We start from the raw sequence: 15306 nt of genomic DNA, 5'->3' as shown, positions 1-15306 counted from the left end.
ACACGTCCGGACGTGGCATATGCATCGAGTATGACAAGTCGATTCCAACAAAGATCCAGGTGAACCACATTGGTCGGTCGGTCAAGAACATTCTTAAGTACCTACGGAGGACTAAAGATTGGGCATTGACTTATGGAGGCGAACAAAAGCTATGCGCAACCTAAGATTCTGCAGATGCTAGCTTCCAAACGGATCGAGATGACTCGAAATCTCGGTCTGGATTCGTTTTTACTCTTAATGGCGCTGCAGCACCGGAAGAGTTCCAAGCAAACATTACAACAACAGATTCTACGACCGAGTCCGAGTACTATGCCGCGTCTGAAGCTACAAAGGAAGCGATATGGATGCGTCAATTCTTACATGGGCTCTCTGTAGTGCCCAGATTCGAATGACCCGATCACCATCTATTGCGACAATAGTGGTGCCATCTTCCAAGCTAAGGAGCCAAAGTCTAGCAACAAGTCTAGACATGTACAACGGAAAGCTCATCTAATCCGGGATTACGTGGAGCAAAAGGAAGTAGTGATAGAAAAGATTGCTACAGATGACAACATAGCAGATCCTCTCACTAAAGCATTACGACAAGATAAGCATGAAGGGCATGTTAATTCCATGGGAATTAAACGTGTTCCTAAGTTGTAGTACTCTTTTATGGATCAGATTCATTCTCTCTTGTACTCTATACGACATCATCGTTTTGATATTTTATATATATATTTTGTTTGTCATGTGGATTTGTACGACAAATTTTGAACACCACAAAGTGAATCGAACGAACATGATATTTTTCAGTCCTTAATTGCCCACATGAGCCGATAACTCTGGCAATTATTTTGTGACGTTGGTTGATGGTGGGTTCAACGAGCCATAAGTCAACCGGTTGACCGACCAATCACAGAGGCGATTTATACGGATATTTCGTAGGACACACTTGTGACATCGACGTGGAGTCCTAAATGTTTTATAACATTCGTTGCCCGGTCGTGGATAGGACCTCCATGGTGATCCTAAGAGTCGATTCTTTTGACTATCGACTGTCTCTTGAGACTACGGCAGATTTTGGGTGACTTTGGTTTCTTTCTCACGGTCATCCGTAATGCGGGCCAAGTAGATTTTTTCTCGGTCATTTCATGCGTGCTTAGATCGGAAGGAGTCGAGTTGAAGGAAATATTCACCTTTATCGTACTCGATATTTCTCGGGGGCCACTCGAGGAGTCAGAATCGAAATGCATGGCCATGCTCGGATACGGATTCGTTTTATCGGTTAAGTTACTCTCTAGTCTTGGAAACCACTCTAGATACAGATCGATTGTAAAATACGACCTTTGCGGATCCGGATCTGCAAATTGTTTTACATTGAGTGGGAGAAATTTTAAATGAATATGAGAATCGGTTATCGCACATACACTTGTACGGACAAGTGGGAGTTTGTTGGAGCTTGTGTCCTCCAGTTAGTGCGGATAACGTCATTGCACATACACTTGTACGGACAAGTGGGAGCTTGTTGGGGTTGGTGTCCTTAACAGTTAGTGCAAGGACTTATAAACCTCTAAAAGGATCAAAGGGCATACTTTTGGTATTATTATCAGTTGATCCACGTTTATCAATAACGGTTGGCTTGCTAGATAAGTTTGACGTTATTGTCATACAGATGGCGGTGATCAACTGGTCCCTAAAACTCACACCTATAGGATACGTTCGAGAGATGTGTACAATATGAAAATACAAATCATGTAGATGCCAAATTTTGACTAACCGATTAATGAGTTATTTGACTAATATTTAGTCAAAATGTGATGTTGAGATATTATATTTAATACGGATTAAATATCATGGGCTAAGGCGAATTAACCAGTTAATTCGTAAAATTAAATATAAGCGTTTTATATTTGATTAATGTATATTGAATGTAATTATACAATATTGTCTTTGTCGGACATGTATTAATACTTCAACTAACCCGTGTTATTAGTTGATGTTTTAATAGCCGATAACCGATGACGATTTATAATAAACCGCGTCATATACATTTTTAGCGAATGGGGTCGGTTCAATCGGACCACGAGTTAAATGAGGAGAAAGTGGAAAACCCACTCCCTCCTCTCATGACCCGCGGACCGAGGCAACAAAAGGAGAGGCTCCCTCTCCTTTTGACCTAGCGATTTTCATTTACAGAAAAACTAGGGTTTTGGAGATTAGGTTTTCTCTGAAACTGAGATCTCACATCTCGAGAAAAACTCACATCAGGTTCTCCCAATATTGCAAGGCAATCGGAGAACACCTTCTAGCACAAGGGCATATCTCGGACAAGGTCTTGGGTGCAACAATTAGGAGGGAATCTCGTTTGATTTACATTCTTTTTTACGCCGTGCATCAAAGGACCCGAGGTTGATTTTTATCCTTATCGTTTCTCCATTGTATTTATGTTTTATGACGATATTCGCATGTTAAATTTACGTTATAGTCCTAAATTTAAAGGGTATTATACGGATATTAACCCACATTTTTAACTTCTCAAAATCACTTTTAAAACTCTTTAATTTACCATGTTTGGCCAAGCTACTACTTTTTCAATTACAAAAGCATTTTTTAAGTTTGGCCAAACAGCACCTAAATATGATCAAATAGTCACAATTTTTTTTAAAAAAAAAGTCACATAAATGATAAAATGGACGCTCAATGAAAAATAGAACATAAAAAAGTACTCAGACCTAAATTAGCCGGTGTTGAACCAGACCGAACTTAAAAAAACAAGATTCGAGAACCAAATCTAAATAAATTCGGTCCAAATAGATTGGTTTGATGCGAACCTAAATTTGCTCACCCTATGTTTATTGACCAAATATTTGTGCTTACTATTTGAAAAGAATAATACTCGTATCATATTCGGATATTCGGAGAATAGGTGGGTTTGAAAGTTGAATGAGAGAATCAGAATAAGAATGGGCTAGGTTTTGTCGTATTGAGCATCGGTCAAGTACTCAAATCAGGTCAAGTCCGTTGTAGAATATGGCGATATGGGAAGACTGAAGAGTATGTATGTATGACTATGGACTTAGATATGGACCATCCATGGTCCATGGAGTATGATCTAAGTCATAACCACTTTTTCATCCTTTTGCCAACTATAGTATAAAATTCTAGAACACACGTCTTTCCCACATAATAAAGGTTGGCACTTCTTCTATAAATAGCTTTCTACGGAGTACATAGTCAAGTATATTTTTGTGCTAATTGTTATAAATTATAATGCGATTTCCTTTAATATTGTATAAAACGGATATCAAGTAATATGATTCATATTACTGAAAAGTAGTTACTTCAACTAACTCAATATGTTTGTGTGAGCTCGCTTATACGAGTATTTGTGATTATAGTGAAATTGCATATAAAGTTACTAACTTTTGCTGAGTTATTTAACGGGTCACTATAATTAACAAGTGACTTGAACGATTGTACATATAACATCCTTGTTACTCCTAAGTCCTACAGCATTATAAAGTTAAATGAAAAGATTATTTTAAGATGGAGAGAGTATATTCTATGGGTTATTAACTTATTATCAATTTATCATAATTGCGTATAAAGATTTACTATATAAATTATACAAAGTAATTAAACATTGTTTTAAATTGAAGAATTTTCTATTTCTTTCATAATTTTTTAGTTTTAAAACACCAACCCCTACACACAAAAGAATGTCGACGAAGAGTAGGGAAACATAAAGGCCAAAGTTAGGCCACAAAAAGTGGATACGTGTGCCAACCATTTTTTTTTATTTGGAGAATTAAGAATAAAGGAACATAAACAAAAACAACTAATCAAATGATTCCAAATAAATCGAAATAATCCAGAAAATGAGGTGCAGGTATTAGGGGGGAGTGGACAGGAGACAATAGCATATTCTTATTGGTCGTCTTATCTTTTCAATGACTCACATGATATTTGGTTGTGACTGGTATAATTGTAATTAGATTTGACAAAATTGACTCGACTCGAATGATCTTACTTGTTATTGACCTGAATTTGAAGAATTTAATTCGAAGTGAAACTGAATTTCAAGAATGGTATATCCAGAATATGACCCGATCTAAAGTAACTCGACCATTTTAGTGAATATAACACCGAATCAATACGCTCATTTTCTTTCATAGTATTTGGTTGTTACGACTAGATTTCACAAAGTTGACTCAACTTTAATGACCCGACTCCCTCATTACTGACCCAAATCTAAAATACTCAATTCAAAGTGAAATTGAATTTCAAAAATGGCCGGTCCAAAATATGACTCAGTCTAAAATAATTCGGGCATTTTAGTGATATTACCCTCCCCAAACACTAATTCATTAGCATTTGGAAATCAACAAGTTCAAAATATTTCTCATTAGCTAGACCAGTCATTTGATTATGAGTATATGTTTTCCAAAATCCACCGCATATATTTTGAAAAACGTCCACAATTAAGTGGACCGAAAAAGTAGTAACTACGAAGGGTTATATAGTCTAGGTGCATCGATCGACTCATTAAGTATGAATACGGAGTGTTAGGGTGCAAACCCTTGTCCTACATCGATAGAATAAAGATGGAAGCTCATTTTTATACGTGTCTACAAAATATAATAGTACGAGGTTTTTTGGGAAGGAACCCAAGAGTAAATCCGTGAGGGCATTCCCAAGAAGGGCACAAGGACCTGCTAGTTCAGGAGGGCACTCACTTGACCAGGCGGTGACATGTGGCTCGTGGTAGGATGATGTGTCGGCTAAGGGGAGGTTAGAGTAAATCCGTGAGGGCTTGGCCCAAAGCGGACAATATCGTACTATTATGGGTTGTGGACACAGATGCAGCAGAGGCCCAGCACGAGATATTTCACGCTTCCGCACAACACGGAGTACTGGAGACTGGAGTAGGGAGGCTTCATAGTGTACTGGAGCCTGGAGGACCACCATGTCGCATTGCTAAATGCTCTAACCAAGTTGTACCCAAATTTAATGATTTTCTGCTAAAATATCTTATGCATCAGTGCTTTGAAATGCTCTATCACACATTCTTGGCTCTCATGCCAAAGCTTCTCATTTTCTTGACAGTAATAACATTGCATTATCTCAAAGGCTCGCGCATCTGAGTACGTGTCTGTTGTATACAGCCTTACCTATGTATTAACAACACAAAGCGGCTATGTCAAGATAACGTATGTACCAAAAGTCACAAGTACATCGGATGTGACTTTTTTTTTTTTTTTTTTTTTTTTTTTGACAGCAACAAATAGCATAGCTTACATAAGAGCTTCCTGAGGTCGTGACTTTTTTGATACAAAGTTTTTCAGTTACAAACATATTATTCCGCCACCCTGTAAAACTAGTTCAGTTGATACTGGTATTCACCTTGTTCATGTGATTAAGGTAATGTGATCATATTACAAAAGTTCGAAACTTTAAAAATCAGTCGCCAATTTACAGGATTATGCATATATTATCTGATCCATGCAAGGATGCAGTCATTAAATACTCGACACGATATCAAATGTAGTAATCAGGGACCTTAATTAAGAAGCTAGATGTTTACATAATCTTACAGTTCTGAATTTCATACTGTCTGAAAGACCGAAACTAGAGAGTGAAGTTGAGGGAATGGAAATCAAAGGTAGTACTCCTATGCTGCTTCTTTGCCATCAACTTGACAGCATGACTTTTTTGTTGGCAAGCTAATGCTACTGACTCCTTCATTGTTTCGGGGCCACACACGACCACACCGACACTCGATTCCCCAAATTCCCTTGCAGTGTCAGCCACTAATTCTGTTGGATTAGCCACAAAAAATAGTCATACATTTCACAAGATTAATTAATCAAACTTTTTAAAATTTTCGAAAAAACAGAAAAATAACAGAGCTTTCATAGGCAAAAATAACATGTTTTTTCAGATTTAAGGTTAAGCCATGACGATAACAATGATGCAATGAGTGGTTCTAACTTTGTTGGACCTGATACAAAGTGACTATAACTAGAAAGCGACCCAATCGACTGTCCTAAACAACTAACTTGAAATAACACAATCGACAAAAGCCGTCCTGAATTAGCAGGACCCGGAATGACTGACATGCAGCCACCCAATCTGATGCGACTTGAATCGTAGTGCACAATATACCCAAAGTGACCTGACCCGAATGTGGAATAATAGCTTTAGAAGGTTCAGTCAGAACAGAAAATGAGTTATACCTGCGAAATTAGGCCTGCCTCCATAATAGATTTCATGTTCTTCAAGACTTGTTGCATCATTCGCGGAGGTTAATTTCACAACTTTTTCTTCTTTGTCATGAGTTGAAATAATCTGCTCTTTCTCCGAGTCCCTCCATCGCAACCCAACTGCTACTAAGGCGGTAGAACTGATAGCAATCACAAACGAGCAGAAGAGAAAGAGATCGTTTACTGTTGAGGGAGTACTTGCCTTGGATGATTTCTTCTTTGATGCCAAGAAAAAATGATTAAAAAAACAAAGGGAAAGAAGGAACATAACAGATGAAATGCCGATAAAGGCAGCCATCCACAGTAAATTTATAGGTCCTAAGATGTAATTTGACCTCTTCCCGTCATAGAGAATACTTCTCTCTGTCGAGAATTCATTCAGTAACTCTCTTACACTTGAACTACCCTTTTCTTCTTGGGTCACAAAGACCTTAACCTTGAGACAGCAGGGCTCTGAGGATTGGTTTACGACTAAGTTAGAAACCGGACTCAGTAAAGAAATGTCTTGCGACTTCTTTGTAACATATATGAGCTGTATTTGTGTAGGGGATTTGTTTCTTAGTCTGTTTTCAGTAGATGCTATTTCCTGCAGTATGCTCAGCATCGGAGTTATTCCAATTCCTCCCGCGACTAGTAACAGATTGTCATACCTGCATGAAAAATTTAAAGCAATTACTTAATGCTAAATCAGTAAATCTTCTGTAAGGCCGTTTTATATTTTCTTATAATTAGCCTTGTTTAATGTCGGAGAACATTAGATACGAACCTCATAAAATCTAAAGAAGCCGGTCCATAAGGCCCTTCAACTGCAATAGCAATGTGTCTGTTCTGGCCATGTGACTCTAGCTCACTACTTACCATGTTGTACAAAGAATTTGTCCAGGATCCTTTACATTTGATCATAACTGATACTGTCTGATCACTGACAACGGAACTCGAAGAAATGCTGAAGGGATGCCAATCAAATTTGGAAATCATCGGTATATTAATGAATACTATGCTCGTAGGCGTATAATTCAACCCTGCAAACAATAAAAAGAAGCAACTTTTTTTTTTAATTGTTCATCTTGTTTCGATTTCCAATGGAGCCATAGACTAACTATTCTCATTTTCATTACTAACCTGGATCTTTCGGAAATGTGAGCTCAACAATCTTGCTGGGAAAGATTCTAACCGAAAGAATTTGAGTTTCCGGCTTTGAACAGATTACTCTGAGCAACTTGTCTAAGCCGAAGAGGAAAACTCCGGGGAATACCATGTAGAAGTGCTTGTCACCAGCATGTAACAAGAAGAATGCTATGAAGACTATATACAAATGGTGAGTATAGTAGAACACATTAAAGTTTCTCCTCCTAACCACGGGAAGTGACGAAATCCATATAATCAGTGCTGTAACCAGAGCAATCACCCCAGCTAAATAGATTCGGCCGTCTTTTTGCCAATTCCATATCTGCAATCACAGTAGATACAAATTAATACTACATGAACTGATATGATCCTAGTCCTACTTCGGGATGCTCAATTTTATCGAGTCTAGTCAGACATATGCAGCTTTCACTGCAATAACAAAGGAACTTGTAGATTAAATTTTGTGAGAACCTGATCTTGAATCTTGTGGTTGATGCCCCAGATGAATAGAGTACCTCCCCCATGCAGAGCGGCGAAAAATACCAACATTGTTCCAAGCCAAATATGATACTTCACAGAAGCTTCAAATTGGATACCAACCAATCTAAGTATGGATAATCCTCTTAGGATAGGCAACAGAAGAAGAGCAAGGCAAATTTCCGTCAAGAGGCCGATCCTATTACACGTCTTAAAGATCTTATACTGCCATCTGAAATATCAGGACATCATCAGTAATGCAATCACAACAGTATAAACTCTAGTAAGCTTCGCTGATAAAATAATCAGAAATAAAACAGATAATTGGCAGTAGACTCACAAAACATCCAATTTAACGGGTTTGGCGGGTATCATCTTCTTGTAATCCTGGGAGAGTCGAATATAGAATGTCCAAACAAGAAGAGATAAAACTACAAACATTGCTATAAAATCCGTGCCAGTTAATACACCCAGAGGAGTTCTGACTATAAGTGGATTAGATAGAGCTGTTGCATGTCTTCTGCCTCTTCTGCAACGAAAAACACAGACTAAAGATGAATATAAATGAAAAACACAGATCAAAGGCCTAATCCAATGTTTATACGGAGTAATACACGTAGAGTAAAGCGATCAATCTGTACACTAAGCATGGTAGGATCATAAAAACTGATAAAAAGATCGAGTCTTTGGGTAATCTACACACGAAGTATAGTAGACATCGAGATTTGCAGAAACAGGAAAAGAAAAATGTCAGCAGAGTAAATAAATCTGAAAGACATACCTTCTGAAAGACCTCCTCGGCTTCAAATACAAGTAAACTAATCCCACCATAGCCAGTAACATAAAGGGGATTGTATACACCAAAAAATCAAATCCTGCAAATCAAACACCAGAAACCCGACATTAGTTTCAACCAATTAACACTTCAAGTACATGAAATAAGTACTTACAAGTTTTTGATCATATGTTCATACCATTATAATTAAAAATGGTCTGCATATTTTCCACTTTTTTCCATTTCTTTGTCCAGACATCTGTAGGTTTGAGAAACCAAAGTGTAAGCCATGCAGCAAATATCAGAATCATTAATGTGTGTAGAAGAGCAAGCAGCACATTTTTTGCCATTTTTCATCCGAACTTCTTGGGGTTAGATACTTAGATTATATATAACCTAGAAGATGTTGTTTATATACGGGTTTGATGTACTCACTTCGTCCAAATCATTTGTTTACGTATGATTATAATACCCCTCATAAATAATACAGTAAAACAAATGATTGAGACGGAGCAAGTAATGATTAGCAGAATATAGTCAAAAGGAAAACAACATTTTAGTGCATTGCCCACTTCAATAGTGGCCTTAGCAAACTCATAGGTAGATATTAGCCCTAGTCCCCTAGGCAACCAAATGAAATAATTACTCGATTGATTATCGATTGTTTGATGTAAATGGAATCAAAATACGCGGTTATTAACAGCGGCGGATCTATTAAGGGTCTTCCGGGGTGCGCGGACACCGGAAACAAAATTTGTTTTTGCGTATTTTGTCTAATTTTCAGGCTAAAAAAATAAATTTATAACTTTTTTATGTGTATATAGATTTTAAATATTACCCGGAAAGAAATTTTTCTGTATTCGCTATTGGCGGTTAATTTGTATGTTTCCTCTTAATGGTGTCATTCCTTGTTGATATCATTACTTGAATGACAAAATCTCTGAGCTATAATCCAGCAAGTCCTGTATGAGACGAACTTACATGCGACCAACTCAAGTATTGGTTGGTCTAACATGTTATAAGACGGTCTTATATAAGTTTTTGTGCCAACGACATTTACCGCTTTTTATTACGGACGACACATGATACAAATTACATTCTGAATTGAATAGACTGACCGCTACTTCACAATATAAAAAAAAAAAAAAAAAAAAGCAAACAACTTATAACATTTGAAGGCAAAAAATGGTGAATTTCCGACTTCTAGCAGTACAAAAGAACCAGTGGCGGATTCATGGCCCCTTTTCCAGGGTCCCAAGACACCGGGAACGAATTTTTTTATTTTTTTTTCTTGTGTGTATTTCAGTCCAATTCTTAGGTAAAAATAGAATAATTTTATGTTTTCAGGTAGAAATAGGTAGTATATTTTCCTTGGAACCCCGGAAAGAAAATTTTCTGGATCCGCCGATGAAAAGGACCATCAACTATTGATGAGTATGATGACATGTTTAGTTCTACACGGCAGTACTCACAACTTAACAAAGGAAACACTGCCATTTGTTATCAGTTATCAGCTCAGTTGCATTGCTACACCAAAAGGAACTTGATGGTGATGTAACTATATACTTACTGCACTGAATTAGTGATGCAATTAATTGATGATTATTACTTAATTAGTGGGTGCACCATTTATATTGGTAATATTTCATAGTTGAGTGCGTGGGCCTTCTGAAAAAGAAATAATTATTGACGGATGAGAGAAAGAAATAATGAACGCATACAAACACACAGATTTAGGTGGTTCACTAACGTTGTATTAACTAAGTCCCTCTGCAGGCCAGAGAGGTAAATTTTATTGATCTTAAGGACTAAACAGATTCAAGGCATATTCCAACAAATATGAACGAAATAAACTAACAGGTAAAACAGAATAGTCTAACATCGTAGCAGCAGCGACAAAAACAACGATGTCTTAAAGACTCTTGCCTATGGCGACTGGTACTGTAAGGGGGTTGGATTAAAGGAAATAAGATACATGAATACATAATGCTTACGCGAAATGTGACCATTTCTTCGTACGGAAATGCCCAATTAGATAGATAATTAGGAGAGCTACTGATTCTTTGCATCATTTTCATAGCAAGAATGGGATAGTTTATCTGCAATAAAACAAGTAAAGTGTCACTTTCATCAGACTAGCATGCCTGAATAGTATGATGGTACCAATAACTTTTGGGCAACATGTCACTAGTACTTTGTTACGATAGCGCAATATGCGTATAGTAGCAGATTCTACCAAAGATATGACACTAACTAACAAAAAGTAACTGGCAAATTCCTAACGGAATGTACGACAAGGACTAGATGTTTACATACTAACGACACAGCCTCAGTGCTCTAATGGCTCCCGCTTGTAAAGATATAACACTGTTGTGGGTGGAAGGAGTATATCTTTGGCCTTGACTACTCATATGATGAGCCATCAGTATACTTTTGCTAGACGAAGATAGATGCGAGGTATCGGCGTGTCATATAGATTACAACTTACAAGGTCTTGCATGAGAACTGGGTACCTTAGGTACGAACTGGGTAAACCCCCAAGTATACGTGATAGTCTGCAAACCACGTACACCAGGTTAACCACGACAGCCTCGAAATCTAGAGGGCATAGCCCCAAGCCATTTTACCCTCCAAGATTGCTCTTGGTGAGGTTCAGCTTTTGGTGAGGCTTGAACCTGAGACCCTTGGGAATGTGATCCAAGTTTTAACAACTAAACTTCATCCTTGCTGACAGCTTATGGTATAAAGTGATTCACAATGTTACGTCTCCACTTAAACATTTAATCGAACATGTGGTGTACATAATGAGTCGAACCAATAAAACACCTCGAATTTTGACTAAAATCGGAATTCGAAACGTGTACATGGCATTCCCTAAAAAGGGAGTCATTTTCAAGTCCCCTCCACTATAGCACTATATAAGGATGCAATGTAAACAGTGTGGTTAACACATACAGGGAGTATATAGGGATGGATGGATGGATGGATGGATGGTGCACAAGGTACTTTATATCTAAAGCTAAAAAAAGTCAAAAATATAATGAAAAAATCCACCAAATTTATGAAAAAGTAAGAATAAAAGCCCTTGATTCCCTTTGCTTGGGTGCCCAAAAGTTTTGGACCACTTTGAGATCATAGGCATTGGCATATTCGAAAAGTTAGTGAATGAGGGACTGGTTGGGTTGTGACTTGTGAAAATTGAGTGTTACATGTCCTATGCGTCTATGACCCTAGAGAAATTCTTAGGGTTTACCTGACGTACCATGTCGTCGTACGATGAGCTCATATATCGATATATTGATAATCTAGTACTCGTATTACATATTTAAATGTCTATGCCATGTCGTGGTACGATGAGATCATATATCGATGTATTGATAATCAAGTATTACACGTCTTATGCGTCTCTGACTCTGGAGTCTGGACTAACAGCAAAACAAAGTCCTAATTGTATGCCTGATAACTTGGTCCCAGCTAAACTGTCCGAACCCGGCTCCAGCCACCTTTCACGATCATCACGGATGCAAAAATTTAAGATTTTGATTCAAGTCGTCAATGAGCAAGTATAATGTGACGGATTTGGATTTGGATCATGTTCAGGCGTCATTGTCCTCCCGAGTTTTCACCAACTTTATTTAAGCCTGATGGGGCATATTCTGCACCCGCTGACCAGTCAACATATTGAGCAAGGTCAAAGATATCCACAAAAAGTCAATCGGCTTAGACAAATTTAATCCGACGAGGCCTCGGCTTACCTGTCGATGGGTCCCCGGGGCAACCAACCAAATGGGGGCACACATCCGCGAGCTCATATCCAAGACCCTCGGCGAGCCAACAGGGCCGTCGGCCTGCCGTGGGTCCCTCGGCCGAGGGTAGATCAGTCTTTCCACCTGCTAGCCACTTGGCCACTTGGCCACTACGTGACAAAAGGTGAAAGTCTATAAATACTCCTCTACTCTCATTGAGTAAAGGATCCACAATTTAACCTAAGAATCACTATTCATCTGGTAATATCTTCCTTATCTCTCTACAATACGTACTTTGCCAAGTAACAACAACTTACCTCTCTAAGTTACTGACTTGAGCGTCGGAGTGAGTTCGCTCGGTCCAAAGCCGAGCCCTCGCTTGTTCATCGTTTCGAGACCGCAAGAGGATTCAACTAAAGACGTCATTCTACAAGCACGGGTGGTAACATATAATCGCTTTGAATTACACCTTAACAATTGGCGCCGTCTGTGGGGAAAGATACTAGAAGCTAGTCACATTCATTCCCAAAAAAAAAAAAAACGAAAACCCACCCAAAAAGCTAAGAAGATGTCAAAACAACAAGAGGTATTCGTAACTGACGAAACCGAGTTCTGCCAAGATGATACCGTCCCACAACTCGGGTTGCGCCCCCTCCACCGGCGGGTAATTCAACCGAGTACGGGATGCCAATAATACCAGATACGCCGCTGCCCGCCAACCAGGTCACCATCATGGGACATGTGGTTGATGTAGCAAAACTGAAGCTACTCCTGGACCTCATTAGTAGTGAAGCTGGCCATGTCAAGACGCCGGGGGAGCCCAGAGCGCTAGTGGTAGACCTTAGTCCTTCCCGCACTCGCGGGAGGATGGCGTCGCCGCAGCGCCGACGAGGCACCCCCCAGAGGAGTGAAAGAAGTCCGACTCGCCAGAGTCGGAGAAGAAGCCCGACTCACCAGAGTCGGAGAAGAAGCCTTTCCCGCCACGGGGAGAGGAGCCGGACTAGGGATGTGAGGAGCCGATCACCGCGTGTCGTTCGACACGTGGTCAGACAGCCCCTCAGCGCCTACGTCCTAGATACCCCGGTGCCGACTAAGCTGAAGTTGCCACCTATAGCTTACAAAGGAGAAGGCGACCCAACCGACCACGTCGAGGCTTACGAATCTCACATGTCAGTATGGGAGCAACCCGACGAGGTTTGGTGCCGAATCTTCCCAACGACACTGCATGGGATGGCACAAAGTTGGTACAAGGGCTACCCGACGGGTCGGTATATCTTTACGCCGACCTAAAGGACACGTTCCTAGCCCAAGATTCCTGAACAAGAGGAGGGCCGTGGAAACCTCGGACCTCCCGACTATCGACGACAGGAAGGAGGGCGAATCTCTCCGAAGTTATGTGAAGAGGTTCGACGCCAAGGTTCAAGCAGATTCGTGAGCCGAACAATGAATCGGCGACCTTCGCGGCGAAAGGCCTCCCGAGAGGAGACCTAAAGAATGAGCTCATCAAGTGCGGCGGCCGAGACTAGACTCGCAAGGAAAATGGCCGATCAAGCCATTAAGGTGGAGGACTACCACAAAACCCGGGTAGGCCCCTGCAGCCGAGGCCGAGCACTCAAAAAGAAAAAGCCGCCGGGAGGACAACCCGGATGAAAGACGCCGTGACGATAATAGGTCACGGTCCGACAGTCCACCAGGAAATGAACTCGGCGGACGGGGAGTTCGGGAACGAACCGCCGAGGCGGTACAATGATCATACCCCCCTCGGCCGTGTCCGCGCCGAGGTTTTCGCCCGAGCAAGAGCGAGGGTCGGTGGGAGAGACCTCCCGTGCCGAGGAGTGACGGTGACACGAGCGATCGTGAATATCACGGCCACACCTGGTCACCTTATCGACAACCGCGATCCAAAAATGCCATTGAAGAGCGATCCTAAAGGAGCCTCGACAAGTATGTTGCCAAAGGCCAAAAACGATGCCGATAGTTCAGATAAGAAATCCGTCTTCGAACGGATAGGAGTAATCCATGTTGTCATCGGGGCAACGAGAACGGTGGGTCCGCTCATGGGCACAAACGGCACTGAACGAGTCAGATCGGGCCATCAACTTTGTGCCCAACTAGGGATGGCAATGGGTAGGTCCGGGTAGGGTCCGCCAGACCCGGACCCGACCCGAGATTTTCCCTTTGGACCCGTGCCACCCACCCGTAAGGGTCTAAAATTTTAGGACCCATACCCGGACCCTATGGGTAAGGGTAGGGTCTCGGGTCTACCCGCGGTCCGAGTTTCACCACTTTAGTAACAAGATTAACAAATTTATAGGTCTATAATATTAAAAAAAAAAAATCATACTACTTTAACATTATAAGTTTATTAATCTGCGTTAATGATGGTTGTCGGTCGCGGCTATTAGAGAAGTGGTTGTCGATCGCGTATCGTCTTTGTTGTGGTGGTTTTCTTGTGCCGATGATGGAGTGGTGGTATTGTCAGAAGAGTTTGGTTGAGTTTTATCATTTTATGGGATGAGGGAAGAAAAGAGACTTTAATTTTGTTTCTACATCTGCCAAAGATGAATTGAAAAGTTGTAATTTTGATTTTTTTTTCTTTAATAAAGGGTCTAAGGGTCGGGTATGGGTCTCATAACTTAGACCCTACCGACCAAATATTTTTTTAAGACCCATACCCGACCCATACCCATTGGGTCTGAAAAATGAGACCCATACCCGACCCATTAGGGTCCGACCCTCGAGTCCGGGTCGGTCCCCGACCCACCGCCATCCCTATGCCCAACACAAATGACTCCCGCTTCCAACATCCCCGATATAACTATTGGGAAGAAGGATTACGAGGGAGTCATCGCCCCTCACAACGACCCACTCGTAGTCCACTTGGACATAGCCAACCACCTGGTGAAGAGGTGCCCGATTGACACAGCGCCTACACAAA

The 15306-nt window shown here is 40.5% G+C and overlaps 1 protein-coding gene across 1 annotated transcript; it reads right to left on the bottom strand.

Moving 5' to 3' along the window:
- Positions 1-5390: 5390 nt before the first annotated feature.
- On the bottom strand, positions 5391-9194 carry LOC141653091 (ferric reduction oxidase 8, mitochondrial). The gene is made up of 8 exons (XM_074460732.1): positions 8822-9194; positions 8629-8722; positions 8188-8376; positions 7842-8079; positions 7365-7692; positions 7009-7264; positions 6216-6892; positions 5391-5795 (listed from the first exon to the last, which is right to left on the bottom strand). The coding sequence occupies exons 1-8, from the start codon at positions 8970-8972 to the stop codon at positions 5608-5610; spliced, it is 2121 nt and encodes a 706-aa protein (XP_074316833.1). The 5' UTR covers positions 8973-9194; the 3' UTR covers positions 5391-5607.
- Between the last annotated feature and the right edge of the window lie 6112 nt (positions 9195-15306).

The sequence above is a fragment of the Silene latifolia genome, chromosome 4, assembly GCF_048544455.1.
Source record: "Silene latifolia isolate original U9 population chromosome 4, ASM4854445v1, whole genome shotgun sequence".
Lineage (NCBI taxonomy): Eukaryota > Viridiplantae > Streptophyta > Magnoliopsida > Caryophyllales > Caryophyllaceae > Silene > Silene latifolia.
The sequence above is the reverse complement of the archived record's forward strand: the minus strand, read 5'-3'. Positions and strand labels throughout refer to the sequence as shown.